The sequence below is a fragment of the Cryptococcus neoformans genome, chromosome 1 (genome assembly GCF_000091045.1).
Source record: "Cryptococcus neoformans var. neoformans JEC21 chromosome 1, complete sequence".
Taxonomy (NCBI): domain Eukaryota; kingdom Fungi; phylum Basidiomycota; class Tremellomycetes; order Tremellales; family Cryptococcaceae; genus Cryptococcus; species Cryptococcus deneoformans.
In genome coordinates, this window is record NC_006670.1 from 1,539,284 (window position 1) to 1,565,700 (window position 26,417).

General features: G+C 48.1%; 11 protein-coding genes across 11 annotated transcripts in view; 5 read left to right on the plus strand and 6 right to left on the minus strand.

The window, feature by feature from the left end:
- Nucleotides 1-123: 123 nt before the first annotated feature.
- Nucleotides 124-1,468, minus strand: CNA05740 (conserved hypothetical protein). Its single transcript, XM_024656316.1, has 5 exons — nt 1,200-1,468; nt 1,051-1,157; nt 691-997; nt 283-628; nt 124-218 (listed from the first exon to the last, which is right to left on the minus strand). Exons 1-4 carry the CDS (start codon nt 1,379-1,381, stop codon nt 334-336), a joined length of 891 nt encoding a protein of 296 aa, XP_024511948.1. The 5' UTR covers nt 1,382-1,468; the 3' UTR covers nt 124-218; nt 283-333.
- Nucleotides 1,469-1,558: 90 nt separating this feature from the next.
- CNA05750 (expressed protein) lies at nt 1,559-3,775 on the plus strand. The gene is made up of 9 exons (XM_024656317.1): nt 1,559-1,953; nt 2,019-2,151; nt 2,218-2,243; nt 2,298-2,384; nt 2,470-2,586; nt 2,702-2,791; nt 2,916-3,286; nt 3,345-3,607; nt 3,668-3,775. Exons 1-7 carry the CDS (start codon nt 1,585-1,587, stop codon nt 2,979-2,981), a joined length of 888 nt encoding a protein of 295 aa, XP_024511949.1. The 5' UTR covers nt 1,559-1,584; the 3' UTR covers nt 2,982-3,286; nt 3,345-3,607; nt 3,668-3,775.
- On the minus strand, nt 3,203-6,234 carry CNA05760 (lipid particle protein, putative). The gene is made up of 6 exons (XM_566896.2): nt 5,708-6,234; nt 4,699-5,619; nt 4,427-4,662; nt 3,992-4,385; nt 3,595-3,926; nt 3,203-3,487 (listed from the first exon to the last, which is right to left on the minus strand). Exons 2-6 carry the CDS (start codon nt 5,613-5,615, stop codon nt 3,408-3,410), a joined length of 1,959 nt encoding a protein of 652 aa, XP_566896.1. The 5' UTR covers nt 5,616-5,619; nt 5,708-6,234; the 3' UTR covers nt 3,203-3,407.
- Nucleotides 6,235-6,913: 679 nt separating this feature from the next.
- CNA05780 (expressed protein) lies at nt 6,914-8,632 on the minus strand. The gene is made up of 7 exons (XM_024656318.1): nt 8,143-8,632; nt 7,958-8,096; nt 7,673-7,907; nt 7,580-7,626; nt 7,448-7,533; nt 7,304-7,402; nt 6,914-7,250 (listed from the first exon to the last, which is right to left on the minus strand). The coding sequence occupies exons 1-7, from the start codon at nt 8,546-8,548 to the stop codon at nt 6,991-6,993; spliced, it is 1,272 nt and encodes a 423-aa protein (XP_024512076.1). The 5' UTR covers nt 8,549-8,632; the 3' UTR covers nt 6,914-6,990.
- A 181-nt stretch (nt 8,633-8,813) lies between these two features.
- On the plus strand, nt 8,814-10,646 carry CNA05790 (cell wall organization and biogenesis-related protein, putative). The gene is made up of 7 exons (XM_566898.2): nt 8,814-9,289; nt 9,341-9,472; nt 9,522-9,785; nt 9,824-9,891; nt 9,938-10,035; nt 10,110-10,350; nt 10,463-10,646. Exons 1-7 carry the CDS (start codon nt 9,109-9,111, stop codon nt 10,607-10,609), a joined length of 1,131 nt encoding a protein of 376 aa, XP_566898.1. The 5' UTR covers nt 8,814-9,108; the 3' UTR covers nt 10,610-10,646.
- An 843-nt stretch (nt 10,647-11,489) lies between these two features.
- On the plus strand, nt 11,490-13,762 carry CNA05800 (amino acid transporter, putative). The gene is made up of 8 exons (XM_566899.2): nt 11,490-11,790; nt 11,846-11,949; nt 12,008-12,124; nt 12,182-12,583; nt 12,638-12,861; nt 12,912-13,161; nt 13,211-13,451; nt 13,503-13,762. The coding sequence occupies exons 1-8, from the start codon at nt 11,592-11,594 to the stop codon at nt 13,655-13,657; spliced, it is 1,692 nt and encodes a 563-aa protein (XP_566899.1). The 5' UTR covers nt 11,490-11,591; the 3' UTR covers nt 13,658-13,762.
- Nucleotides 13,763-15,822: 2,060 nt separating this feature from the next.
- On the plus strand, nt 15,823-18,232 carry CNA05810 (nicotinamide mononucleotide permease, putative). The gene is made up of 10 exons (XM_024656319.1): nt 15,823-16,238; nt 16,295-16,364; nt 16,423-16,640; nt 16,695-16,791; nt 16,842-16,892; nt 16,943-17,231; nt 17,288-17,345; nt 17,408-17,588; nt 17,634-17,991; nt 18,048-18,232. Exons 1-9 carry the CDS (start codon nt 16,012-16,014, stop codon nt 17,937-17,939), a joined length of 1,497 nt encoding a protein of 498 aa, XP_024511950.1. The 5' UTR covers nt 15,823-16,011; the 3' UTR covers nt 17,940-17,991; nt 18,048-18,232.
- A 288-nt stretch (nt 18,233-18,520) lies between these two features.
- CNA05820 (anion transporter, putative) lies at nt 18,521-21,465 on the plus strand. The gene is made up of 14 exons (XM_566902.2): nt 18,521-18,926; nt 18,976-18,993; nt 19,048-19,083; nt 19,152-19,196; nt 19,260-19,461; nt 19,513-19,657; nt 19,710-19,865; nt 19,929-20,100; nt 20,149-20,269; nt 20,327-20,626; nt 20,677-20,750; nt 20,798-20,977; nt 21,038-21,166; nt 21,225-21,465. Exons 1-14 carry the CDS (start codon nt 18,597-18,599, stop codon nt 21,252-21,254), a joined length of 1,938 nt encoding a protein of 645 aa, XP_566902.1. The 5' UTR covers nt 18,521-18,596; the 3' UTR covers nt 21,255-21,465.
- CNA05830 (capsular associated protein) lies at nt 21,434-23,515 on the minus strand. Its single transcript, XM_566939.2, has 3 exons — nt 22,483-23,515; nt 21,593-22,427; nt 21,434-21,547 (listed from the first exon to the last, which is right to left on the minus strand). Exons 1-3 carry the CDS (start codon nt 23,412-23,414, stop codon nt 21,536-21,538), a joined length of 1,779 nt encoding a protein of 592 aa, XP_566939.1. The 5' UTR covers nt 23,415-23,515; the 3' UTR covers nt 21,434-21,535.
- Nucleotides 23,516-23,634: 119 nt separating this feature from the next.
- CNA05840 (glycosyl hydrolase, putative) lies at nt 23,635-25,382 on the minus strand. Its single transcript, XM_566940.2, has 7 exons — nt 25,195-25,382; nt 25,094-25,131; nt 24,839-25,021; nt 24,596-24,782; nt 24,272-24,542; nt 24,039-24,220; nt 23,635-23,985 (listed from the first exon to the last, which is right to left on the minus strand). Exons 1-7 carry the CDS (start codon nt 25,334-25,336, stop codon nt 23,891-23,893), a joined length of 1,098 nt encoding a protein of 365 aa, XP_566940.1. The 5' UTR covers nt 25,337-25,382; the 3' UTR covers nt 23,635-23,890.
- A 153-nt stretch (nt 25,383-25,535) lies between these two features.
- The window catches only part of CNA05850 (conserved hypothetical protein), a 1,750-nt gene continuing 868 nt past the window's right edge, over nt 25,536-26,417 (minus strand). Inside the window, exons 6-10 of the mRNA XM_567255.2 lie at nt 26,408-26,417; nt 26,109-26,350; nt 25,963-26,052; nt 25,784-25,908; nt 25,536-25,728 (exon numbers count right to left, since the gene is read on the minus strand). The exon at nt 26,408-26,417 is cut by the window's right edge and continues 25 nt beyond it. Coding sequence (XP_567255.1) covers nt 25,581-25,728; nt 25,784-25,908; nt 25,963-26,052; nt 26,109-26,350; nt 26,408-26,417 — 615 coding nt within the window. The 3' untranslated portion in view covers nt 25,536-25,580. The remainder of the gene's footprint in view (nt 25,729-25,783; nt 25,909-25,962; nt 26,053-26,108; nt 26,351-26,407) is intronic.

Consider the following 26,417-nt stretch of genomic DNA (forward strand, 5'->3'; position numbering starts at 1 on the left):
CAACTTTGGGACGATCCATAATTTTCCACCGTAGTCGTGCTTGACGACGAATTCAATAGATGACAACAAAGTCATCTAGAATACCTTTGCCTTGAAGGGGGGATTTGCCCATTGTTTGTCCACTAGATATCATGCACTCGTGGATACGTGACTGTCTACCACCACGAAAGGCCAAAAGCAAGGATCTGGTGATGTTCATTTTGTTGGTTGCCAATATTCTGTCGTCAGGTCGTCGCCAGGTCAATGGCCCTATCTGCTTTCAGCTCTGCATAATATACCTACAAAATCATGCAATAATAAACCTTTTTAAGTGAGTACCCAATAAACGGCACTCTACTCAAACTTTCTCAACCAACTCAACACATCTTCACAAAGCACCGCCTGAGCCTCCTTTTCGTTTACATCGTGCGATGCCCCTTTAATAATGCGCCATTCCAGTTTTCCATTAGCGGCATCTGCCCACTTCGGAAGAAGGTCTTCTGGGCGTGCAACGATCCATTCGGCATCTTTTTCAGAGAAGAGAGCTAACGCTGGGGCAGTGAGTGCACCAAAGGAGGTAGAGAGGGAATGGACATATGGCTGGGTGGGCTCGAGAGGGATGTCGGCGGAGAAATAGTCATCGTCGCCACTACATACAGTTTAGCTTTGCAAATTTGATGTATAAAGAAGAGTTGGTAGAGGATGACTGACCCAACGCCCATCAGACTCCAGAGCCTATACGCCGTCATCTTCATCTCGACCCCTCCAAATCCTGCCTTCTTGCAAAACTCGTCCGGCATGATTTCATGCCCCCTTCCCTTTTTGACCATCTCCTCTGCTAAGGAAAGGTAGTCGCAGTATGGCTTATCTTTGGCACAGACTTCTCTGTCAGAGACAGGCGCTTGCATGATCCCGCCGTCGACGTGGTAGGCCGGGTCGTTATTGATGGAAGAGGAGAGGTAGTGCATGACGTTTTGGGAGCCTGTCGAGTGACCCATGATAATAACTTTGGATAAGCCTGTACCATGTCAGAGAGTGCAGCTGGGGTGCAAAGAAACAGCAAGTAGTTACCGCCGGTCGTCTTCAAGTACTTGACCAAGGCCTGCATTTCTTCTCGATCCCGGTCCAAGCTACCTGTGCCGTAGCCACCGTATGCTGAGCTCCAGTGGAATTGAATCCTTGGACCATTAGCCTTCTTCCATTTCTCCTGACCTGCTTACAGTTTCCACCCGGCTTTTCCTAGGGCATCGCTCAAGGGATAAGTGAAGGGCACTGCGCCGAGGCCGTTTGTGAGACCGCCGATGAAGACGACAGCGCGGGTGGCTGTGAGGTCACCGGAAGTGAAAACTGGATAGAAGAAGGGCCCGCAGGGGATGGTGGTGAGCTGGCCTTGGAGTGACATGCCTTGTGTTTTTTGGTGGAGATGTTGATGCTTGTGCAGTATCAGATAAGGGTGGTTGTCGCGCCAGCTGAGATTGGCGTGCGTGGTGTGGCTGTTCCTGGCGGCGATACCCGGCGGGTGGACGTTTTTTTCTGTTGTTGTGGTTGTTCATGTCTTCTCGACGATGCTCGCTGTGTGCTACAGTGCGCTTCCTCTCCCCCACGATGCCGCCTCGAACTGCACGCCTGTTTGCAATTCTCCGCTCTCTCCGTCCGGTCCACGCCGCCCCCTACCTCGCTGCGGCAGTGGGGGGCACCCTCCTGTACGCGGGGGCCGAATCAGTCAGGCTTGGGCGGTGGGAGAACCCGCTTCTCGTGCACGCCCACTCGCACCCCCAGCCTGTCTTCCGGGTTGATCCCGAGACCTCAATCGAGTTCCCCCTCTCGCTTCCCCTCGCCACTCCCTCTCCGACCCTTACCCTCGTCGGACTCGGCGTACGCAAAGTCTCGTTCCTGAAAATCAAGGTCTACAGCGCCGGCTTCTACTTGCAAGACGGCGCGACCAGGTGTCTCCACCATATTCCCGGATGGGCCGTGAGTCCATGTATCCCTGCTCCCCTCTCTCTGTCGCCATACGTTGACCTTCATCCCCGATCCAGACGTTCACCGCCCAGCATCTCCTCACTGCCCCTTCCCCTTCTCCCGCCGGCGAGACTGCCGCCCCGCAACTTTCCGGCGAAGCCCTTATGGCCAACTTGCTCGACCAGCGTATCGCATGTGCCGTTCGGATCGGTATGTCATTCTCTTCATCCCTTTGCGTCTCTAAGCAAACATGCAGGGCGACTGACATCGTAATAGTCCCTAACAGGAACACCGATTTCGGCGTACGTCTCTCTCCTCTATTCTGGAAATTCCGCTGACACATAGCCGCCCAATAGCATCTTCGGGACGCCTTCACCCGAGCCTTGATCGGTCGACAGAAACTTGAACGAGCCAAGGGCGCTCTCTCAGAAGCGGATGAAGTTGTATGGCAGACCCTTTTATGCACTCTCGCGACTTCTGCGCCTATGCGGTTCTTGATACCTCAAAGCTGATTATATATTTTGACAGAGAATCACCGAAGCCATCCAGACCCTTAAGACGTTCTTCCCTGCTCAAACAGTTCACAAGGGTAAATCCGTCACACTCCTTCGTCCTCCTGAAGGGGGCATCGTAGTTGAATTCGAAGTAGGTCGTCCTTCCCTGTTCTTCCAGTTCCCTTTTTTTTTCGCAAAAGCCCATGCTCTTTCTTTCACATCATTAGCATTTGATCAGTAATACTGATGTGCCATCTCTCGGGTAGGGTACAATCCTCGGTAAACTCAACGACCCCTGGATCGGCAAGCAACTCATTTTGACTTACTTTGCGGATAACGGAGCTGTTTCTGACAAGGTACGTCGCACCTTTTTTTATCCTCTCAGAAAGCGTCGATGAAGGCCAGCGCTGCTGAGAAGGAGAAATTGTAATGTTTGATGTGTGGAAAATGCAATGGCTGATTTGCGGTCCGGTCTCACAGTTGAAGGAAGACGTCGCAAAGGGATTGGAAGGGTTCACCAACAAGCAACGTGCTGGGGGACAGTAAATTCGTCGTGGGGTTCGCCTTTCGGATTTGACAACCCTGTCCCCATTTTCATCCTCTTCCCTCTCTCTACATTATCATGGCATGCGACCCGCCAGTATCTTTCAATCATCGCCTTCTCACGCCGTCAAGATCAGTAACGGTTTTACTGCGTAATTTGCGGCTGTCATACGATAAAATCATGCTTATCAGCCATTATACATCTCATATCTATCACTCTTTTTCTTTAGATCATGTAAAAACAACACTAGAAAGACATGCAGGAACAACTGTTTTCGCTCATTTCACACTCGTGTATATCTTTTCTCGTAGGACCCTCTTTCTCTAATCGCTCATGGTTTCTCTGATCGCTTATGACCTTCTAAGGCCATCAATGTTACTTGCAATCCATAATCTGCTTCCCGCGCTCATGTGAATGGCTAACCGTGCTTAAGACATGTTAGTCTCTGTCCCACCCTTGGGAGCTTCGGGTTCATCCGGATATCGTGGTCTTGTGCTCTCGATATCATCTAGATTGGACATTGGTAGTCAGTTTTTCTGTAGTCTGCGACGACAAAAATGGTGTGGCAGAAGTAAAGAGAAAAGATCAAGAGCAGTTAGAGAAACCGGGACTCACCCAAAAACGACAAGTACGCCCACTCAACCGCCTCGGCCGCCCAATAGAAATCACAGTGCTCACTATCCTCCAGCTTTGTCACCTTGATCACCTTCACATCCTTCTCCTTCTCCTTCAGCCTCTCCAACAACGGATCGGCAAAAACCAAAAAATCCCTTCCACCATGGTATATTGACAGTGCAGGGAAACGCTTGTCGAACCATCGTGGGAGGGAGTCATCCAAAGTGCATTTACGGTCGGCAAAACCGCCTTTGCCGCACCACCAGAAGATGGAGGCGGAGGAGACGGGGGTAGGTGTAAAGCGGAACATTTTCGTTTTGCGCCGATGAAGCCTATATATACAAGTTTGATTAGTTCCTTCAGGCTAGTGGGATTACATAGTCATTTCCCCACGCACCAGTTGGTATCCGTCCAGCTGAACAAAAACGCAAACATAATGTAACCCAGCGACGCAAACATACTCGGCGGAGCATAGTCGTATGCCCACCTCATTAGCGGTATGAAATCGAGTACACCGAAAAACCTTTTCCACGTCGGCCAATCCATCTTGTTTAGCGTTGTGAATGGGAACCCGGTAGTGAGAGTCCCCGCATACACGGCGGGGGCGAGCGCGATGAATACAGAAAGCTTTGAGCCGAGGGAGGGGCACATTCCGAGGGAGAGAGAGATGAACGCGAGACCGTTGCCTTGAGAATGGCCGATGAATGCAATCTTGTCGTACCCAGTTTCTCGACAGACGTGTTCAACGAGCGCAGGGAGGTCGTACATTGCAAGTTCTCTAATCGTCCAGTCTTGTACAGGTCAGCTTTAATCACAAACTGTTTAGACTTACCCCAGAATCTCGGGTCGTTCCGGCTGAAGGTTCGGTGGCCCATATCGAACACTCCTCTTGTATTTCCAAGATAGACCTGATACTTCCCCTCTCTGGCTAACCAGAACGCAAGAGATCGGTCTTCAGATGTGACAAATGACCCCGAGGATTGAAATAGACCGTGAAGGATAAGGACGGGGAAACCGCCTCGACCGTCAGAGTGTGTTTGGGCGTCGGGATCGATAACACGGTGCATCCTATCGGTTAGCGCAGGTTTCAAAAGGTAAACTCACTTTAAATAATAGCCATCTTCCGTCTCCACAGTCTGATGCTCAATGTCCATCCCCACTTGCTTTGCATAAAACGCGGGATCTTTACTGACCGTCTTTCCCTCCTTTTTCCAATATTCCTCATCATCCCATGGAAACTTCCTTGGTCTCTCTGGCCAAATCCATTTTGGTAAACATTTTGCCACTTCCGCAGCAACCGCCCACAGCACGACAAGAACAAGAAAGTAGGTCGATAATATAATTGACGTAGTTTGGATGAACAGCAAATTGAGTTTTGCCCAGAGTGAAAGAGGAGCGGGAGACATAGGCGAATACGTTGATAATGATGGAGGCGGGAAGGTCGGCCGGGTGAGGTGTTGTGAGGGAGTCGTCGACCGGTCTATAAATATTCGCCTCAAGATACCTCTGTTTGAAGCGGTAGACGCGGCAGAGGAAGCACGCGACAGGCTTGGCCGTAATGGGATTGGTGCCAAAAGAGGCACATCTTCTGCTCTCGAATATACATCCTCGTCCACTTCATATTCTGGCGTCTTGACCTCTCCGCCTCTCACTGCTCGGGCCTGGGCGGCAGCAGTTTGGCAGTTGGGCAGACTCATTGCTGCTCGTGCTGGGGCATCCAGCAATGTTGAAGGGGGACTTCGTACGAGCGAGGGGATTTCTGAGGGCACAGACCGGGATGGATGGGGATTCAAAGAGGTTGTTTGGGCTTGACTCGCGGTTTTCAAAGGGGACGGTGGATACCCTGTGTCTTCGTCGCGTTTCTCGCTGAGATACTTATTAGGTATTAATGCAGCGTCACCAGACAGCGGAGCGCCTTCTGTAGGTGTAAGTGGTGATCGAGACTTGGTGATAGGACTGGGAGCGATGAGGGCTGCTGTTGCGTTGAGAAAAGATGTTGGAGAAGGAATTAGGGATGTCATTTTGCTGAGGTGCAGGGTTAGCGGGGCCGCGCTTTGAGAATGCCGTAATGTTGTTTATCCCACGGTTGAACCAGTACTGGTTGTTTACTTACTGCGATAAGTTATGTCAAAAAAGAAGGCAAAAGTAGCGGGATGGCTCAGGCGGAGATACCAATGATGTATGATAATTTCCCACCCGATGCTTGCTGCACTTCGGAGCTATGCAGGGGCATCGACTGTGAGGGACGAGACCTCACCACTTGTTCGAAATCAGGATTGACTGCCAGCGACAAATAGAAGAGTTACTTGGTGTCTTGCAGTGCTTTAGGAGACTGCTAGATCCCTTGCCCCTGCTCAATATTGGTCGAGCGTTAGAGGAAGAAAAGAAGAAGAAATAGAGTTTCGTGTTAAAAAGTATCTATCGCACTGCTGCGTCGTGGTTATAAAGAGCAACCGGCGTAGTGAGCACAAAAGACGTGCCGGGATGTCTGTCGTTCCCAATGGCACAGTCTGTGTAAGGGTGGCCCAACGGTTGGAGGTGATAATGGTGATGAGAAGGATGATGGAATTTTGAATGTGTTTGGTGGGGAAAACGTCTTACGATGCGGATGTTTTTTGGGTTTGGAAATGGAGAAATATGGGAATAGGCACAAGGAGTGCGACATCCCTTCATCCGCCTTTTAATTCCCTTTCATCATCAGTGTGAGTCCCTGACTATGTATCCTGAGCGGGATCAGTGGCCTGTAAAAGCGCAAAAAGCTTTTCTTTCCGGTTGTTCAGATACAGGGTTGCGACGCCCTCCTATGGTCTATTATGACGGCATGGGCAATGGAGCGGCAACAGCAGCACCATAATTTATCTAATCTCATCAGACAACAACACATCATGATGTACTACTACAGATTCTGGACTGCCATACAGAGTGCACATTTCCAGCCCATAAGCAAGCGATGCTGCTTCATGCATCGTGCGTCCTGCTGACCCCACCGTACACCAACAACGGTCACGTCGGCATTGAGGACGTCGGGCCTTCAACCACAAAAACATGATTGAACAACACTTTATCTGACCTCATCATGTCTCATGCAGCTTACTGCCTCAGTTTCTCTTTTGAAAACCCTTACAATCTTATCTCTAAGTATTTAAATAGCTGCCTCCTCTTCCAAGGATGACACTTTACCTGACAAAAATATTCAGTAGCTGTATTTTAAATGTGCAAACTCATCCAGAGAATGACTGGGCGGGCGTCTCTCTGCTTTGTATCCTTCCCAAGCCCTCCCCTCTTCCCTTCTCTAAAGGGAGACCTATCCTTTTGAAGCTTTCTCTCTCATCACTTGGGTAAATTTCCGAGTATTTCTTACAATTACGATATACATCCTAAGTTTTCTCAAAATTCTTACCGACACAGCGCAGCATTCTCCGCTTCTCGCTCCCCTCCACCATTGCTCCCTCCACCACTGTTTCCTCCGCCGTCTCCCCTATCAGTGGGCTCTCTCCATACGGCTTCCCCAACTTGAATTACACTGCCAATTAAAAACGCCCAACTTCCCCAAAACGTTGCAAGATCAGATTCATACTCCACTCCCGAAGCGGAAGAGTAGCCAAGTGCACCGCATAGGGTAAAACCGATGGCTCCAATCAGGTTCCAGAAAGCAACTTCAAGTAAAAGTTAGCGGGTTAGCAAGGGGGAAAACATTGGGAAGACATACCCCACCAACCGATATCTGTGATGTTTGGTAACCACCAATGTTTTTGAACTTCAATCATGAGGATGAGGGAGGATACAATGAAGCCTGAGCCGCCGACAACTGTTTGATTTAGCTTTTGTCGACCAACCAAGAGATGTAGCACACCTTGAGGGGTCCAAAAAAAGACATCAACGATAGCGGTAGATCCTCCCCCTGAGGCATACCCTGGAATTACACCTGGCAAACCGGTCCTATTGCTGGTCAGTCTCATGTATACAATGCAGTTTGTCCATTTACAAGGTTGAAACCCAGAACACAGTTGCTGCAAAAAGCTGGATGATTGCCTAAGATGTACTGTCAGCTTTAAGAGTCTTAATCGAATAGACTCACAGCCATGTATCCCATATCATGCCACATAGGTCTTCCCCACCATATAAACTTCTTTGCGCCTCTCGTTATTCCGTCTTTTATTTCCTGCTGAGACTTTCGAAGGTTGGGGCTAGCATATGTGAGCTCATTAGATGGTTTCATTAGGGTTGAAGAATCCATAGTTGCATAATGAGGAGTATGTCTTCGGTGAGATAATAATTGTCCAATAGCTGTACCAAAGTTGATTTCTCGTCCTCTAACAACCCTTCAGCCTCACTTTCCATCAGCAGGACGCATCAGACTCACCGATCTAAAGCCTCTATGACCATCAGATACGAGCCTAGCTCAAATATCGTCCCTCCGATAAACGCCGTGGCTGATGCAGTACGTGAAACTGTGTCTGTATCTAATCTTGGTCTAAGTAATGGAAGCCACACGAGGAATGCTGCGTGGCGTTAGCTTTTCGCTACCGACAAGTCGTAGGTACATACCATTTATGACCCATACGGCGGATCCTAGAGTAAACGACACCGCAACCCAAAAGCTCACGTCCGCCTTGAAGTGAGGACGAAGCCTGATATCCTCTGTTCTCCGTATCCTTGCAACAGCCATCTGTTCCATTTGCTCCACGGTTACCTTCTTCTCTTTGCTCTTGTCGTCTTCAACTTGACCTTTTTCTTCTTCAGGCTTCTCATGCCTCACATAGTGGATGTTGGCCTGTTTTGGGGCATATCTGCCTTTTCGTGCTCTTCTCGATGACCAGCTTCCGGCTTTTGCTCCAGTTTGGGAGTCAGTGAATGAAAGGTTTGTAGGGGTGAAAAAGGGATGGGGCGAGCGGTGGGAATGGAGGATGTACGAAGAGTGAGGCTGTATCTGGTGGCGTTCTGTGTAACTCATGAGGACCGCCAGTTTTATAGCTGTTTGATATGTACATCGCCATCAAGGCTGAATGTTGATGTCTATTTACAGCGCTACTCAAAAGTCACAGCGTCATGACGCACTGCGGTATGTTGCCCATCATGCACGCCCTCATCTATAAATTAGCTTCCGGGTTGTTCTACCTGATTTGGCTAATTACGTAAGGTCGTCACAGAAGAATCAAGGAAGGAGACGGATGCGACCAAGGTGTATTTGCCCGCCCATATGTGGGATCGAGAGCATATAGGCTTGCATCAGCGAGTTCCTATGCATATCCTTCCCAGCTGCAGGCCACGTGTCATGATCCTTCATGTCATCCGTGGTTCGGCGCATCTCACACCGCTCCCATTCCCACACCCCACACCCCACACGGCGCACTGGCCTCTCTCAAACCCGCATTGGCCTTTCCCAAACCCGCACCGAGACATCCTTTCGCCATTGCTGACACCCCACTGCCTCTTTTCATCTGTGTTCTATGCTTTTACAAATCCAATAGATAATCTTTCTAATTCGCAGCGCTCTTCTCAGTCACCAACACGATGATACGCCTCAACATCCCTTTGTTCGCATTCACCACCACACTCATCATCGCCCTCTTGCCAAACGCTGCAGCCCAAACTTGCAACACTACCAACCTATGCCCATCTGCAGCACCTTGCTGTTCAGAGTACGGGTACTGTGGAACAGGCAGCTACTGTTTGGGAGGTTGCGAGCCGCTATGTAAGTCAAAATAGCATATCTATGAGTGATGATGTAGCTCACAGGAAACAGACTCCCACGAAGTCACTTCATGCCGGCCAAATCCTATCTGTACCTCCTTCAAGACAGAATTTACTGACCTTAGCAGAGTTCAACTGAATGCATCTCTATACGACGGTAATGCCACAGCGTACGATTGGGTCGGTGAGTACGAACGAAAATGTCTGCTTAAGGCTGTGCTAAAACCTGTCAGTTAATACGGGATCCCTGGTCGCTTCATCGGATAATGATGGAGCTCGTCTTATCCTAACCCAGAACAACACTGGCTCCAAGATATCTAGTACCCGTTACATCCACTACGGAACTATCGACTTTACTTTGCAGACGTCAAAATGGGCCGGTGTGGTGACAGCAGCAATCACAATGTCTGATGTCAAGGATGAAATAGATTGGGAATGGCCTGGGTCTAATACCGATATGGTGCAAACAAACTATTGGTTCTTGGGTGTCGCAAACTGTGAGCAGCAAATGCCGAAATAATTAGCTGATTAATAGACTCGGCGACGGAGGGTGCTTCCAGCTCGGTGTCTTCCGATACAGCTACCAACTTTCACACCTACACTGTAGGTATTGATGGAGTAACGTAGCGTTCGACTGACTCAATGACAGATTGACTGGCAAGAGAGTTACATCAGTTGGAGTATTGATGGGTTACTGGTCCGTACAGTCAGGAAGATAGATACCATTTCTGAAGACGGGACACAATAGTAAGCCAAGCGTCTCACTCACCTCATAACAAAGCAGTATAGAACAAATACTTGTAGATCTGACATTCATGCAGTAAATTCCCCTCCACTCCATCTCGTGTTCAAATCTCCATTTGGCCCGCCGGCACGGACGACAATGCCCAGGGCACTATCGACTGGGCGGGGGGCTACATCGATTGGACAAACAGTGACTACCTGTTCAACGGGTATTTCTGGAACACCATCAAGAGTGTCAATATCAGCTGCGCATATGACACTGCTTCTTCTGGGGCGACGGGTTGGGCTTACTCTGGTAATGATACTTCAGGGATACCGGTGAGTCCAACAATCTCATTCCGTTTCCCTATTATTCCTGCCTCGTTCAGCCAAGGCGACGAGGAACAAGGAAACTCAACGAGAGATGTTGACGCTTTGTCGTATATCCCAGATTGTGACCATTACGAATGCGTCAACTCTGATCTCTGCCGGAAGGAAGAGGATTGTAGAAGTTCAGACCAATAGTCGGGCGATCGGTGGGGTGGGCCTGCTTGTCATCAGTGGCTTTGCATTTTTCGGAGGGGTAGCTCTCTTTTAATCTTCTATGTCAGATGGCAACTGTACAGTTTGAGAATTATGTATCTTTTGCCATCGCGATCAGTGACATTTGATTCAAGATGGATATGAGATTTACCAAATTAGATTGATATGGGCCATTCATTATTAATCTGCTGGCTGCTCGGAAAAAAGGGATCCATAAATATATGAGAACGGCAAGAAGAGGGTGAGCCTAAACTTTATATAAATATACTACATGCCGTATATGATGCCTCACCTTTACAGCCTCGCGCTCCTTCCCCCATTCAACTAAAAGAAAAGATGAATGCACCATGTGACTGGAATATTGATTAGTTTGTTTAGTTCGATAGTGATGTTGTTCTAAATAGTCAATTTGAAATGAATATAAAAATACACTGCTGGATCTTCTTCTTCCAGCAGGCTTCTTCTTTCGTCGATGATCAAACCTCACATCATGCTTCGACGACCCTGGAAAAGCGGTGAGCAACGCAAGGATCAAAAAAAGTCTACAACTGAGAGCTCTAATGGGCCGTCGGTAATGGAATAACCGATCAAAAAATTAGCGATGCGTTCGCTTAAATAAAAGTAAAGATCTAATCCAACTCCACGCGGTGATAGATAACGTTGTGCCAAGCTGGTGCCTGGCATCAAGTGACATGTTTATAGTGGACTTTTGCCCAGCGTGCGCTCACCAGCCGGCGGGAATACCGACGTGTCGAAACTATTGTTCACGCTATTTTACTTTAAACCTCTTCCTGGAATCAGGTACATGGGTTGTAATGATAATTGCTGTTGGTCTTCCTTTCCTGAGCGGTCAGATCTGGCCCCGCGAAATTATAAGCCATGGTCAGCAGGTAGCCAGCTCGCCAACGCAAAATGTTGGAAAATAAAGTATAGAGCAAAAGCCCTTTTCTGCCGCAGAAAAAGGGGAATGAAGACTCGTCAATTTTTCTGCCCCATTTCTGCCATCACTTTATATTCGCAATTACAAGTATCAAGGCATGAGTATCGAGCGCGCCGATTGTTCGTTGCCCTATGAGAAGTCATCAGCGGAGAAGGACTCTGGGCCTCACGTCTACCAAGGCGAAGCGATTGTCTACCCCAACGATGGAAGTGAGAATGTCATTCCAAGAGAAGAGGAGACTCATAGGGCTTTGTCACCTCGACAACTGTCAATGATTGCCCTCGGGGGTGCCATTGGTGAGTGATCGACCGAAGCCATGCCCGAGAGAAGAGGTGGCTTACCAAAGGGTAGGGACGGGTTTGGTTATTGGATCCGGCACGAGTCTTGCCAGGTCAGGCCCAGCCAGCTTATTCATCTCGTATGTGGTCATGGGTACAGTCTGCTGTGGCGTGATGGTGCGTTTTGGGCGTCCTGAGTGCTATCTTTCGACTTACAGTGCTGATTCGTTGCTAGATGGCCCTAGGTGAAATGTCAACAAAGTATCCATCTAAAAAGGGTTTTGCTGGTCACGCCACTCGATGTGTCGATCCCGCTTTCGGCTTTTGTACTGCCCTTGTCTATCTTTGTAAAGTTTGTTGATCTCGTTCGTACTACGCAGATCGTCGCAACTGACTAGAAAACTTCCAGTACCTTATCATTTCCCCTAACCAGATTGTCGCTGGTTCCCTCGTCATCCGTTATTGGAATGACTCCATCAACGGCGCCGCCTGGGTAACTATTTTTATCGTATTCGTCATTGCCATCAACTGTCTCGGTGTCAAGTGGTTTGGCGAGATTGAGTTTTGGTTATCCTTCACCAAGATCATCACGCTCACTGGCTTGATCTTGTTGGCACTCATAATTGACCTTGGAGGAGTGCCAGGACAAGAAAGGATTGGATTTAGGTACTGGGAGCACGGGAGGGCATTTAAAGCGTACAAGGCGACGGGTGATTTGGGAAAGTTTCTGGGATTTGTGAATGCTTTGGTTTTGGCGCTTTTTGCGTACATAGGTACCGAATTGATTGGTGTCACTGTTGGCGAGGCAAAGGTAAACAGTCCCTCGAATTTGTTCTTGCAAAATGGCAGCTGATTGTACGCTTAGAACCCACGAAAAACTGTCCCCTCTGCTATTCGTAAAACTTTTCTCCGTATCATTTTCTTCTATGTCCTCTCCTCACTCCTAGTCGGTATGATCGTTGATTCTTCCTCGCCTTTGCTTGCCCAAGCTGCGAAGAAGGGTACCTCGGGTGGTGCTAGCGCATCTCCTTTCGTTGTCGCTATTGAGTCTGCGGGTATCAAGGTTCTGCCCGCTATAATAAACGCTTGGTAAGTTTTCCTGCCCATCTTCTCGAGACATTACCCACGCCCAGTCACAGCATCTTGATTTTCACCATCTCCGCCGCCAACTCTGATCAGTACATTGCCTCTCGAACACTCTACGGTATGGCCAAGGACGGAAGTATGCCCCGCATTTTTACCAAGTGTACTAGCCGAGGTGTCCCCTGGGTAGCTTTCATTTTTACCGCCATGTTCATGGGTTTGGCGTATCTTGTTGCCAGCAGCGATGCGCTTTCTGTATTCAATTACTTTGTCAACTCTGTCACAATCTTTGGTGGACTTACTTGGGTAAGAGTGGCTAGATAGCATGGAAAGATACGGAATTGACGTACTTTAGATCTCCATCCTCTCTTCCCACGTTGCCTTCATGCGCGGAATGAAAGCCCAAGGCATCTCACGAGACTCTCTTCCTTACAAGTCTCCTTTTCAGCCATACTTCACCTACTGCTCCTTATTTCTTACCTGTCTCGTTTGCTTCTTCAAGGGCTTTGACGGTTTTATGCCTTGGGACTACAAGTCATTCATCACCAATTACATCGGTATCCCGATCTATGTCTTTGCTTATATTGGTTTCAAGGGTAAGTGCTGAGGATAGGTAACGATAGTTAGTCCTTGACGAATCTATCTAGTGATCCGAAAAACTAAGGCGGTCAAGATGTGGGAGATGGACCTTACTACTGGCGCTCGAGAGTTCCACGATCTGAATGAAGAAACGGAAGAAGAGCAACAATACAAGTCGATGTCATTCAAGCAGAAAGTAATCTATCAAATCAAAAACTGGTAAAAATACTTGTCATTTTGAAGGGTTAGTCAAAATCTGTTAGCATAGGATAGGAAGTCTTGTAAATAAGTACAGCATAACCTTGATGTAAACATATTATTTGCGAGACACCATATATCTGCCATTCGCGTAATTTGACAATGCTTGGATACAAGTAGCGCGAGCCACTCGAACTCAAGTATCTTTCGTCAATTAATAAGGTCTTCTAATTGGAGAAGACCACAAATGCGGTGCATCCACAGCACGAGATATACCTACGCATCCTTAATGGGCCCAGTGGGATGCAAATTATATTGCGTAATGGCCAGTGAAGTCAGCCGGTTGGAGTGAAGAGCTGATTGGGGCCTTGCCCTTTGCTGCAGTGATGCTGCTAGAAAGAGAAGAGAAGATAGGATCTTGCTGTTAGGCTGGTGTATCCCGAAGGTGTGACGCAGAAGGTGTCAGGATGGAGTATAGTTACGGTCGACTTATACATACAAAAAGATGATGTGAAGCAGTGGAAAAGTTGATTGATATATGCATCGAGAGGTTGGTTTTACGTATTTATCCAGAACACGTAACTAAGAACCTAAAGATTAAATATCTTCTTCCTCAACGGAGTTACCAGTTCATATGACGTAGAGTCTCACGACGAGCTTGAGATCGGGATAAATTAGACTTCCTAGGACCCCAGGTCAATCGGGATTGGGGAGCCTCTTCTCATTTCAAGCTGTAAGCTTACGTAAGAACTATTTCTTTCGTTGTTGCATTTTGTGTGCGTTTGGCATCATGGTTTTGGCATTTGGTAGGCTTCACACAAGCCCCTCGACGGACGTCGGCCAAGTCACCTGGCATCTGCTCCACCATATTACGTATTTGTCGCATCCGGCATCTGACATCTGGCATCTTCTTCTGCCGGCTGCAGGCGGAAGCCTCTTCCAGAAATTTCGTACGCAAGTCAGCTGCCCGGAATAATAAACACGTGGTTATAAACCCAGGGGAGAGTTTATTCACCTCTAATAAAGAGGCGACTTTTTACTCCGTCCGAGACCTCATCACCCGTCTTCACCCGTCCCCCGTCGTGTTGATTGACCAGTCCGCCGGCTCAATAAAAATGATTTTTAAATATACATAATCCATTCTCGTCTTCCTATTCCTCCTGTCTCCTGAATCATCGGTGGGTCTTCTGGTCAACTGAGTTCAACTGTCCCAAAAAAAGATAAGAGAGAAAACATAAATAAATTGGAAACGAATTTATAGCGTTACTAATATAATTATTATGATGGATACGTGCTGCATGATGCTGACTGTTCCATACTACTGCGATATAACTTGAGCATCAAATCATCATTTAGCTCCTTTCCTTCTGTTTACTTGTTCCTCTTCTGAAACATAAAAAATCGCTGCCGCACATTATGACATTCTATTCCAGTTATAGCCGATCATCATATCAACTTTGAGAATGTCCGAAGTGCGTATATTCAAGAGGAACAAGTAAACAGAAGGAAAGGAGCTAATTAATAAAATCATTTATTTATCGTTTTGGGTTGTAGAGTTATTTAGTAGTAAATTACCACACCTCGAGGAAGATAATAATAATAGCGATGAAAGAAAAGGAGGAAAGGAGGGAAAAACCATGGTGGCAAGCAAACATCAGCTGCGCAACAGAATACAAAATACAAGTACGATACAGCATATAGCATGTATCAGCTCACTCAAGGCTCAGAGCCCACAAGGGCCGAAAGCGAAGGAGGAGAAAGAAGAGCAACAAAGAAGAAAAGCAAACCTGACTGAATGGCCTGGATCATGATTCCTGGAGCGGCGGGTCAGAACTCAAGATTAGTTCCTGTCTTTTTGTGCCGTACAGTCTGGTATCCGTCTCTATCCTATGTATCATAATGCGCGATATGCTTGTCTACATACCCGCCCACACCATCATGCTCAGTCCTCACGCACTATTTAGTAGATACTTTATTACCGGTATACGCGTAACCGCTTCGCTACTGCCCGCCAAGAACTGTTCCTGATTACCCCGGTTATAACTCCGAACCCTCTGATGGTCTTCGGACTCCACAGATTACCCCGGGGGGCGTATACTGGGGGGCCATCTGGGGAAATCCGGGGCAATAAACGTTTGGCTAATCATAATAGATGGAGGAAAAATCAAACAGGGAACAGCGAGCAAAGCCGTAACAATGACTGGTGAAAGAGCTTGTTTCAGGAGTATAAGAGTATAAGAGAAAAGGAAAGAATGTCTTCCAAAGCCCTCGCCTCTTCTCATCGCTCTTCTACACTCTTCGAATTTCGAGTCTTCCCCAGATTTCTGGTATTTAATATCTAATATCTGTACTTCCAATCAAGTCCCACGGCCGGTCGTCATGTCCACCAACGATCATTTGACGGCAACAGACATCAAGAGAGATGACGAATGGCACGAGAACGAAGCCGGTATCGACAACGAGAAGGCTGCTACAATTGAGCTTGCCGCACAGTATGTGCCAGGGTCGGAGGCAGAGAAGAAACTTTTGAGGAAGATTGACAAGAGAATCATTCCTACGATTTGGGGTCTATATACCCTCTCTTACCTTGATAGGGCCAATGTAGGGTAAGTGATGGCAAATTACGGCCAAAAGGCGAATGTTCCCTAATCAGGTCCAACAGAAATGCCAAAACTGGTGGGCTGGAAGAGGATTTCAATTTAACCTCCCAGCAGTACTCTATTGTCCTCCTCGTAGGTCTTTATATCCTGTTACCAGAACAAGAAGACAGTAAACTGACAGCCATGGCAGGTCTTCTTTATCTCCTACGTGTTATTTGAGATTCCCTCAAACCTTTTTATCGCGCGAGTTCGTCCATCACTCTATCTTAGTGGTCTTTGTATTCTTTGGGGTGGCATTGCCGCTTGCATGGCTGCCACAAAGAACTACAGCCAGCTTGCCGGAGTTCGTTTCGCCCTTGGTGTAGTCGAGGCTGGTTTTGCCCCTGGTGTGGCCTTCTACTTGTCTTCGTAAGTGAAGATTGTGAGGATTTCCTAGTAGCCGATCGGCTGACGATTCAATAGCTGGTACAAACGCTACGAGCTTGCCAGTCGATACTCCCTCTATTATACCGCTACGGCTATATCTGGTGCTTTTTCTGGCCTTTTAGCCGGTGTCATTGTGAGTACATATGTACCAACATCTGTTACATCGCTTATTTTGTATATTAGACGGAGAATCTCGACGGAGCTCGAGGACTGAGAGGTTGGCAATGGCTCTTCGTTAGTGGAACTATGCGGCAGCAAAAGTATGTGCTAATCAATCATCATAGATTATTGAAGGTTGCGGTTCTTCATTCCTTGGTTTCTTTACTTGGTTCATCATGCCTGACTGGCCTTCCACCACCAGATTCCTGTCACCAGACGAGCGTGTGCTAGCAGCACAGCGACTTGCTCACGATGGCTTGGGCAACACTGCAGGTGCTCAAGGACATGTCGGACATTGGGACGCTTTGAAAATGGCTGTCGTGGACTGGAGGACCTGGATGTTTACAGCCCTGTATATGCTTTGTACAGGTGCACAGACAATCCAATACTTCGTTCCTACACTCATTGGTGCCCGTAAGTAGAACCATAATTCTTATCGGTGTCGTTCAGATTAATAACTCTCATGACAGTCGGCTGGACCGGATACCTTGGCCAGTACCGAACTATTCCTCTCTATGCGTGCGCCTTGTAGGTTTTTCTTTCGCTTCAAATAAAAAGGCAAGCAGACTGAACAAAGGACCTGTTTCTAGCCTTTTCATCCTTGTCTTCTGCTGGGGAGCCGATTACTTCAGGGCAAAACCCCTATTTATCACCATTGCGGCTTCAATGGGTACTGTCTTCTTCATCGTTGTGACTTGTGTCACCCAGCACATGGTGCAATATGTTTTCCTTATTTTGGCATTTGGCTGTGTGTACGCGCTCCCACCTCTCGTGAGTTCAAACTTGGCAATATAAGCCAGCGCTAACTGTGCGAAGATTTTAACATGGGTACCAAACATCTTATCACATCCCGCCGAAAAGCGTGGTGTCGCCATCGCCCTCGTCAATGCGCTGGGTAATAGCGCTTCAATCTATGGAGTCTTCCTGTGGCCTTCTAGCGACAAGCCCCGATACATCCCTGGTTTCTCTGCTACTACTATATTCATGGCACTCATCGTAGTGCTCTCTCAGGTCATGTTCTGGCTTGTGAAGAAATATCCAATTGAAGCACCTGACGCGGACAAGGTTATACAAGAAGAGTTCGCAAAGCAGAGGGGCCATGGCAAGGTTGACATTGCTTGATCCTTTTTGTCTAATACAAGTTTGTACTCAGTAGGGAATCGTGAGGGATATGGTTAGTCCATTGTGATGATTGCATATTTGTTTTGCTAAACTATAAAGTCTGTAAAGGAAACGATGAATTCCTGGTATCTTTTGTCTGCTGAAAACAATTAGTGGACCTTTCCCTTTCTGTCTGTCTTCAGCCTTCAAGCATAATGCCAGTGTCTTACTACTGCCTTCGGGCTTTCTTCTTCTCATCACTGACTCGCTAGTTGCTGGTTGTTCCGGCGGCTGGCGGGGTATCCTTCTTCCTCTAATGACATACAATGTAATAATGTCTTAAGAGTTGCTATTGTTAAGCGAGACAGTCCTTCCACATATGTTCATGCAGCTATTATTATTAGTTATACAGCCGGTCTCCGTTCGTGATAGAAAGTTTGTCTGATCTTCTGTTGAATCAATCGGGTTCTTGGCGATTCGATTTTTTTTAATCATGTCGGTGTTGGCCGACGCCGGAATACAAAAAAAAAACAACGGCAGGGCGGGCGAAAGTATCATCATCGGTGAAAACAGTACGAGTTAACAGTCAATTTTTATATACAATTATCACAGTGGAAGGAATAACAAACAGATGTTATTCATCCATTTTCTTGCCACCAAAGCTCCATCAGTCGCATAATGTCTCCGACTCGCAGACATTCGCAGATATCCCCTCGTTCTCATCCCCCCCTCTCCCCGACTCTGTCGAGAACAACAACTCGTCCCCGCCCTGTGCCCCCTCCCAATCCCCCAGAGCCTCCTCTAACGCTACTCCATCCGTCACAGTCGTATCCCACTTCTCCTGATGAATTTAGGCGCTCATACGAAGGCTTTGACAGCACTGGGACGAAGCGGTCGTGGATATGGAATATCGGTAGGGGTATGCGCAAAGATGTTGTCAATCGGTTGCCCTGGTATTGGAGTGATTGGGTCGATGCTTGGAATTATAGGGTCATACCTTCTACCTGGGTAAGGATGATATGTGCTAGCTATGAAATAAGTTGATTAGTATCCACAGTTCATTTTCTTTGCAAATGTATATAGGTCGGCTTCTTTAAGATTTCAGAAGTCTATCTAACAACCTCATTAGGTTCTGCCAGGTCTGGCATTTTCACTAGATCTCATTGTAAGACCAAACGACAGCCTGTTGAAGCTGCAAATTATGCTCACCGGAATCCATCACATCCCTAATAGGAAACAACTGGACAGTATGGCGTCCAAGAAGTATTGCTCGCATCTGTAAGAATTTCTCCGTCGCCTGGCCTTGTAATCTTGCTGACACAGGGATTTGGGACCTTGTAGTTTATGGCGGCGTTTATGGCGTCGTTTTTTGGGGGTCAACCACTACTGATCTCTGGGGTCACTGGTCCCATCACAGTCTTCAACAAGACCATATATGACATATTTGAAAGGAACAAAACAGATGGGCCCAATTATCTTCACTTCGTTGGATGGGTTTATCTCTGGGCTGCCATATTTCACTGGGTTGCTGCCATCCTTAATGGTATGAGCATTGCTGTCTAAAGTCTCATGGAACTGATCTGGAAGGATGCAGCTGTTCAGGGTCTCAAGTATGTCACGAAATTCTCCTGCGAAACATTCGGATTTTATGTATCTGCCGTCTATGTGCAATATGGAATCCAAGTCGTAACACGCCAATTTAGACAAACCTCAACAACGAGTGCTTTTCTCGGCATTATGTGAGCTACCAATACCTTTCACAGCTATGCAACGCTAAGGAGCAACTTACAGCCTTGCCCTTATAACACTCGTTCTACCTCATTACTTCAACGCTCTCGCTAGGTCCGGCTACGTCAATAAGCAATTTCGGAGGTTCTGCGCAGATTATGGGATGCCAATCACAATCATAGCCATTACAGGTCTAGCGTACTGGGGGAGATTTGATCAGTACGTCTTTTATCGCCCTTGATCTTCTCATGTCCATACTTATTGAACGGACATTTGCGGCAGATACGTCTTGGAAGATGGCATGACTTTGCCCACGACTGCTTCATCATTTAAGCCCGCTGGAGAAAGAGCCTGGCTAGTACGCTTTTGGCAGTTGGAGGGGAAGTGGGTCGGTGTCGCATTTCCGTTCGGTCTAGTGCTCTTTATTCTGTTCTATTTCGACGCAAATGTATCGGTGAGTGTCGCCATCCTTCTTGTACAGTGCTGATATATGTCGTATCAGTCATTGATTGCACAAGGTTCAGAATATCCTTTGAAGAAACCTGCGGCATTCCATTGGGACTTCTTCATACTCGGTATCACGACTTTCATTGCAGGATTACTTGGTATTCCTGCTCCTAACGGTGAGTCAAGTTTTATTCGAGAACTGCTTTTCCTGGATAATGAGCTGCTGCCTGTAGGTCTAATTCCTCAAGCGCCCCTGCATACAGCTTCATTAGTCATTATGGGCTACGAGGACGCCTCTAGTGCGTCTTCCGTTGTTACTCTCCAGACTAGAGAAGAAGGGAACCAGGCTGTCCAGCTTGATAATATGGAAGGTGGCGGAGTGAAAAACAACAATGCCAGAGGATATGATGGTCAATCGACAAGACAAAGGCGTATGAGCAATGGGATTAACGAGCGGAAAATGGATAAGAGAAGAGAAATTCCTGTGGCCGTGGTCGAGCAACGGGTATCTAATCTGGCTCAAGGATGCCTCTGTAGGTTTCATTACATCCAGGTGCCTCGGGGGGAAACTGACAATGTGTAGGCCTTATTCTCATGACCAAGCCTTTCGAACACGTTTTGGGACTTATCCCAAAAGGCGTCTTAGCTGGCCTATTCGTAAGTGTAGTTTTGCGTATATCCTGCTCTTACTGAAAACATATTAGTGGTATATGGGCTCCGACGCTCTCCTGTCTTCCGGAGTGACTGCTAAAATGCTGTATCTGGTGCGGGATCGACGCGCAACGTCACCTTCAGAGCCCTTGCGTCGCGTACGGAAAAGTAGAATAATAATATTTACCGTGATTGAACTGATAGGTTTTGGCGCTACATTCGCTATCACACAAGTGAGTGATCAAGTGCATCCCGTCGATAGATGAACATGTTCTCTAACAGCCGCATTACAGACCATTGCAGCAATTGGTTTTCCCGTTATTATCATGCTACTTGTCCCGCTGAGGTGGTTTTTAGTTCCCCGGCTTGGATTTACTGAAGAAGAGCTGGGAATCCTGGATGGCGCCGTTGCTAGTGAATTCGTGAGTTGTTGGTTGGTATTGGAATACAATGCTTTAATTCCTACTGATGCTATATCAGACTATGGAATCTGTTGGGGGATCTCGTTGAGGAAGTAAATAGGTGTTTAATGGATCAGTTGAAGAAGAATTGAAATCTAGAGTAGCAATCTAGCAAGATCGAGTCTATGTCTTGAGAATATAAAGACTTAATTAAAACTTATCGCTCTTCGGGTTGCTGCAGATTGTAACGCATTCTGACGCCAAGACCATTCCGGACGACTCTGTCACTAAATATAGCTAATAACAGCCATGCATAGGGGATGGATGAGTCTGAAATCTAACAAGGACAAGAGAGAAAAAACCAATAAAAACCTGTTCGTAGAGGCCCCCCTAGATCCCAACCTGCATTCATCAGCGGGGTGCCAATTGGATACAAAGACTGCTTACCTCGTTTTGCAACAAAAAGCCTACTCTTCTCTGGCTCTTTGGCGCTGTCCTTCCACCAGTTGTCCTCATTTCTTGACACACAAAGCTATCAGGGGGGCCTGCCCAATCTTCCAAAATGTAGTTTCCACCCTCATGAGCCGATTCATCCTCATGGGGGCCACCAAACAAGTCGAAAGCCAATTGAGTGTGGGAAACACCACCATAAGTGGTAATACATCGGGGATTAATAAGGATCCGGGCGGGAGTGAAAGCAGAGTTGGGGACAAGGAACGCAGACGCAGGAAGTTCCTGAGGCGTGAGAGGTTCAGGAGCGTTATTTGAGGCCTCTTCGTTCATAGCGTCAAGATCGGTACCAGAATCCTCATCCTCTCCAGGTGAGGCGATAGGCTCAGGTTCAGGTTCAGCATCAGGCTGAGCTTCACGTTTCTCGATCTTCTCAGCGTGGGGAGGGATCACAGCCCTCTTGTGACCGCTGTATTTGTGGCCCTTTCGTTTGCTACCATCCTTCAAGCCGCCCTTTGCTGCATCGGTCCACAAGTCTCGGCAGAACCACATCTGTGTGGAGTCCATGCAGGACATTTCAGGGTCCCATTTAGGAGTTTCTTGCGCAATAGAGATATTGTGGGCAGATGAAGAAGCACGATAATGGATATTGCGGTAATAGGATTGCTCGGGATCCACTATGTGGGTACCAGATTCACAGCAGAAACTTTGGAACGGGAGGTGGTGGGAGAATCGTTCGGTACCAGCTTTGTCTCTTGGAGGACCGGCCTCGGGCTTGGAATTAGATTTGGCTGCCCGGAAGAGATTTCCCTCAATGTCTCTAGTTCTCCATCTACATGGCAATCAGCTACATTCCGGGTTTGTTGGGCGGGGGGTTTGATACTTACCGGTCTGAGAAGATGAAGAAGCCATTGTGCTCCGCCCAATCCATACCACAGACCATGGCGGCATTGTTGAGTTGACTGACCCTCAAGCTCTCTAACACGTCATTAGGGCAGGTGAAACCTTTCAACCAGATGACTCTGTGGAACTTGATGCTTCTCTTCTTCCAGAGCTCATGCAAGGGCTCGAGAGCCAAATTCCTTGCTTCAGCTTCTTCAAGAGGGTAGTATGCGGCAGAAGGGTCCACCGTCATGGGAGGTACACGCCTGATGCGGAAGGCAATGCCAAGAATAGTCATGACAGCTTCGCAGAGGTCAGAGAGAGTAGGGGTAGAGTCCGTAGAGGCGTGGTCAAGCATTGACACAAATATATTTCGAGTACCAAGACGGCGCGCGAGTTGGACAATAATGGCAAGCTGGTCCACTAGGAAATGATCGGCGGAGTGAATGACAATCGCAATATAGTACAGATGATCCTTGGCTGCAAGATCTTCATACCGATCTTCCCTTGTGTTTTGACCAAATGGTCTGACCAGGGTGGGACAGGCTGAAGCTACCCATCCGTGGAACTGAAGCAGTTCGTCAATGACTGACCGCATCACTTGAGTATCAAGGTGGGCTGAGCTTTTCCCGGTGATGAAGGGCTTTTGGTACCTGTTCCAAAAGTCCAACATCCCTTCTTTGACCTCTTCATCAAGCATCGACGTGCGGTCATCTCTGCCCAATCTGGACTGTAAGAACTGGTATTTCGATACGTCCAGGTACTTGTCCGTCGAGTATACACGCTCTAAAACACCATGGGACTGGATTTCTTCAGGTGAGTTGGATGATGAGAAAAGCGCCCTGAGGATGAAAAGACCCAAGATTGCGAGAGCTACACGAATGGCAAGCCGCTGCGTCTGAGGGGCGACGGTTAAGGGGAAAGACTGAGGGGGCATATCGGTGATGGATGCGGGCTTTAGGATGTGCCGCCGAGGAGCGGAGGGGAGAGACAGAAGAGAGATAGGCGCAGACTGTTGGGGAAAAATGAGAGATTGAAACAGATCTGGCAAGAATTATGCTGCGACGTGTCGTCGCGTCGAGCCGGAAGAGATTGAGCGACCCTGATAATTTTCTACGGCATTTTTTGCGATATCAGCCTCACATTCAAGGCTCTACTGTATGTACCATCATCAACAAAGTCTTCGGACATTGAACAACGACATATGATGACATAAAATTGCCCAGAAATACATATGTCATTGGTATTAAGAAGCCAGCGCCTCCAAAGTAAAGAATGACCCCAGCCAGCACGCTATCGTCCAGCGACAACGCGTTAAGGAACGTTTGAACAAGGCTATAAGCAAAGTAAGGAGGATGGTATAATGGCCCCGCAGGTAAGACACGAGAGATCGAGATAGTACAGAGTCAGGGCTCAATGTCTGTCGAAGTGAGCAATTCTGGAGCGACGGATGTGGCGTTTCTGACCAGCGATGTTGCTACGCTTCTTGCGCTTGCAAGTTTTTTTGCCTGTGGTACTTGTTAGCAATGGCTTGATACACAGTGCATACCAAAAGGCCTACCGGTGGCAACAGCAGAGCTGACGCTGACATTGGAAGATGGAGAACTTGTAGCGGAAATGCTAACAGCGAGGGCACCCGAGGAAGTAGAGTCTGACGCATCGGAAGGCGCAACAGATGACGAGGAAGAGGAGGAAGACATTCCGCTCTTGGCGGCAGCAGATGCCCCATTGACCACGCCAGTTCTACATGGGCGATTAGCCTGCCTTTTTCATTCGGAGCTGTTCAGGACTCACGTGTAACCACCAGGGTAAACGGCGATGCCAGGAAATTCCCAGTTAATCAACAGGCCCTGCCACTCGTCTTCCCAGATGTTGTGGTGCCACTCATAGTCGTCGTAAGAGAAACAGCCAGGGAACTTGCAAGTTAGAGTAGGGAGCGTGGTGCCGGAAGATTCAAGAGTGATCTCGATACCGATAGGATAATGCTGAGGGGATGACACAAGATCGGGGGTGGGCCCTGTACTGTTGTGAAGGGCGATGAGCTCGTGTCGAACGAGATATGCGCCTGTGCAAGTAAGTAAGCATGGGTGTCAGTAAGCAGAGATAGGATATGCTTACCAGAGGGAAGGTCCGTGGGGAGCCTGAATGTCCATTGACGGTTAAGTGACTCGGTCAAAATCTCAGTAGGCCACTTTTGAGTGTCGGCATCATAATTGTGCTGAGCTATGCAAAACCAGTTCAGTGTGGTCGCGTCAACTTGGCTGCAACTGTCGTCGGGGCACTTGGCCATCCACTCGCCAATAGGCTACGGAAAACATGAAGGTCAGCTCAACCTGTTGAACGGCACTTCTGAAGCCTTACCCCGGGATGACCTTCGAAGGGCCAATCGGGACCCCACTGGACGATGACTTGGTCACCGGCTTTGGCAGGGATGGTTCCAACGGGACTCATGCTATCAAACCTTTGGCAAACCTCATAACCACCTGTAGCAATGGATTTACTAAAGATGTCGGCAAATCCAAGATCGAGCCTATCGGTTTTTCTCTAAGGGAGAAATCATCAGCGAGGGCGCCTTGTATGTTCATCACTACCGATCTGCGAGCCGTGGCGACGTACCGTGTACTTTTGCTCAGGAAGCGCGCCCCAGACTGGGTCTAAAGAGTCAAGCCTTTGTTAGTGTGTGGAGAAGGAGATGGCTGGGTGGGATAACAACTGACCGGACTCGCGGTAGAGGGCAATGTAGTAGTCATCAAGAGTCCAAGCGGGGTATTGCGGGCCTGTACCGATCTGGACCCAGGAAACCTGGCCGTGGGCGGCGACCAAGACGGGGCAGAGGAGGGCGAGGACGGGGAAGAGCATGGCGGGAAAAGAGCGTGGTCTCTGTCAAAGAGTTGGGAGTCGCCGGGGGTGCACGCCGGGGCTCCCATCCTCCAACTTATATCCAGAGAAATCCCTCGCCGCCAAGACTCGCGTACAAGGCACACACCATCGCGCGTTTCACTTATCATCAATCCCCGGCCATCATTCTCTTGGCGTCACTCCATTCACCTCCACCGTCTAGAATTACATAGATGCATGCCTCTCTAACCACGTCCGCCACACTCTATACCTCGGGCTCAGGCTCAAGGTCCCCAAAAGGCCGACTACGGAAATAAGACTCCTCGAACCAGTGCACACGCACAAATCCGTCTTCAGCACCTGACGCGTAGGCCCGTCCTTGAGGATGCACCGAGAGGGTGTTGATGGGACCGCTGCACAAAGTCAGTATGCTCTGAAGATGCGCACGGAAGGCGAAGTAGAACTTACAAGTGACCCTTTACACGGCCAACCTCTTCCTCAAACAACTTGTGGAAGAACCTGGACTCGAATTTACCCGCTCGCTGAGAGGTGGTTGTTACATTCATCGCATCTTGACCGCCGCCGAGAATGATCTGGAACGATACTGAGCAAGATGATCTATCCAAAGGGAGTCTGGTAACACTTACGTATGGTCGATCAGGGGTGATGACCGCGCTGTTCACGGGAGTCTCTGTGGTGTAGACCTTCATAACCTCAAGGGTTTCAATGTCCCACAACTACGAGTCACATCACAATCAGCGACAACTCTGCAATCCTTACGATTCCCACTCACTCTCGCCGTTTTGTCTTTACTGGCTGTGATGAAATAAGTCCCGTCGGGGCTCAGTTGTATGTCGGAAATCAATGCAGAGTGCTCATCCTCAACGGCCTGCACCTCCTCTCCAGTCTTAACATCGTACTTGGCAATCTTTCCAGACTCGTGGCCGGTGATAATATAATCAGACAAAGGAGCCCAGATGGCAACGGTGGCACGAGACCCGCTGAGGCGCATTTCAGTGATAGGGGTGGTGGATTCTGCACGTGCGTCAGCAATAGCAAAAGAAAAGAAAAACCAAGGGTAGGTAGACGAACGGGATCTGGG

Excerpts from the sequence above, each read along its gene's own strand:
- CNA05740 (XM_024656316.1), bottom strand. The coding sequence starts at position 1,381 with ATGTCACTCCAAGGCCAGCTCACCACCATCCCCTGCGGGCCCTTCTTC. Across the intron at positions 998-1,050 it reads GTACTTGAAGACGACCGGCG|GCTTATCCAAAGTTATTATC; the intron begins GTAACTACTTGC and ends GACATGGTACAG. Across the intron at positions 629-690 it reads TGGAGTCTGATGGGCGTTGG|TGGCGACGATGACTATTTCT; the intron begins GTCAGTCATCCT and ends AACTGTATGTAG.
- CNA05750 (XM_024656317.1), top strand. The coding sequence starts at position 1,585 with ATGCCGCCTCGAACTGCACGCCTGTTTGCAATTCTCCGCTCTCTCCGT. Across the intron at positions 2,244-2,297 it reads ACAGGAACACCGATTTCGGC|CATCTTCGGGACGCCTTCAC; the intron begins GTACGTCTCTCT and ends GCCGCCCAATAG. Across the intron at positions 2,587-2,701 it reads GCATCGTAGTTGAATTCGAA|GGTACAATCCTCGGTAAACT; the intron begins GTAGGTCGTCCT and ends TCTCTCGGGTAG.
- CNA05760 (XM_566896.2), bottom strand. The coding sequence starts at position 5,615 with ATGACATCCCTAATTCCTTCTCCAACATCTTTTCTCAACGCAACAGCA. Across the intron at positions 4,386-4,426 it reads GAACGACCCGAGATTCTGGG|ACTGGACGATTAGAGAACTT; the intron begins GTAAGTCTAAAC and ends GACCTGTACAAG. Across the intron at positions 3,488-3,594 it reads GGCGTACTTGTCGTTTTTGG|ATGATATCGAGAGCACAAGA; the intron begins GTGAGTCCCGGT and ends TGTCCAATCTAG.
- CNA05780 (XM_024656318.1), bottom strand. The coding sequence starts at position 8,548 with ATGAGTTACACAGAACGCCACCAGATACAGCCTCACTCTTCGTACATC. Across the intron at positions 7,534-7,579 it reads GTGTTCTGGGTTTCAACCTT|GACCGGTTTGCCAGGTGTAA; the intron begins GTAAATGGACAA and ends GACCAGCAATAG. Across the intron at positions 7,403-7,447 it reads CTTTTTTTGGACCCCTCAAG|TTGTCGGCGGCTCAGGCTTC; the intron begins GTGTGCTACATC and ends TAAATCAAACAG.
- CNA05790 (XM_566898.2), top strand. The coding sequence starts at position 9,109 with ATGATACGCCTCAACATCCCTTTGTTCGCATTCACCACCACACTCATC. Across the intron at positions 9,786-9,823 it reads GTTCTTGGGTGTCGCAAACT|ACTCGGCGACGGAGGGTGCT; the intron begins GTGAGCAGCAAA and ends GCTGATTAATAG. Across the intron at positions 10,036-10,109 it reads TCTGAAGACGGGACACAATA|TAAATTCCCCTCCACTCCAT; the intron begins GTAAGCCAAGCG and ends ACATTCATGCAG.
- CNA05800 (XM_566899.2), top strand. The coding sequence starts at position 11,592 with ATGAGTATCGAGCGCGCCGATTGTTCGTTGCCCTATGAGAAGTCATCA. Across the intron at positions 11,791-11,845 it reads TGCCCTCGGGGGTGCCATTG|GGACGGGTTTGGTTATTGGA; the intron begins GTGAGTGATCGA and ends ACCAAAGGGTAG. Across the intron at positions 13,162-13,210 it reads TCTTTGGTGGACTTACTTGG|ATCTCCATCCTCTCTTCCCA; the intron begins GTAAGAGTGGCT and ends GACGTACTTTAG.
- CNA05810 (XM_024656319.1), top strand. The coding sequence starts at position 16,012 with ATGTCCACCAACGATCATTTGACGGCAACAGACATCAAGAGAGATGAC. Across the intron at positions 16,893-16,942 it reads GAGGTTGGCAATGGCTCTTC|ATTATTGAAGGTTGCGGTTC; the intron begins GTTAGTGGAACT and ends CAATCATCATAG. Across the intron at positions 17,346-17,407 it reads CCTCTCTATGCGTGCGCCTT|CCTTTTCATCCTTGTCTTCT; the intron begins GTAGGTTTTTCT and ends ACCTGTTTCTAG.
- CNA05820 (XM_566902.2), top strand. The coding sequence starts at position 18,597 with ATGTCTCCGACTCGCAGACATTCGCAGATATCCCCTCGTTCTCATCCC. Across the intron at positions 19,197-19,259 it reads AAGAAGTATTGCTCGCATCT|TTTATGGCGGCGTTTATGGC; the intron begins GTAAGAATTTCT and ends GGGACCTTGTAG. Across the intron at positions 20,978-21,037 it reads CTACATTCGCTATCACACAA|ACCATTGCAGCAATTGGTTT; the intron begins GTGAGTGATCAA and ends GCCGCATTACAG.
- CNA05830 (XM_566939.2), bottom strand. The coding sequence starts at position 23,414 with ATGCCCCCTCAGTCTTTCCCCTTAACCGTCGCCCCTCAGACGCAGCGG. Across the intron at positions 22,428-22,482 it reads TTCTTCATCTTCTCAGACCG|ATGGAGAACTAGAGACATTG; the intron begins GTAAGTATCAAA and ends ATTGCCATGTAG.
- CNA05840 (XM_566940.2), bottom strand. The coding sequence starts at position 25,336 with ATGCTCTTCCCCGTCCTCGCCCTCCTCTGCCCCGTCTTGGTCGCCGCC. Across the intron at positions 25,022-25,093 it reads TTCCTGAGCAAAAGTACACG|AGAAAAACCGATAGGCTCGA; the intron begins GTACGTCGCCAC and ends TTTCTCCCTTAG. Across the intron at positions 23,986-24,038 it reads CAGCTCTGCTGTTGCCACCG|GCAAAAAAACTTGCAAGCGC; the intron begins GTAGGCCTTTTG and ends CAAGTACCACAG.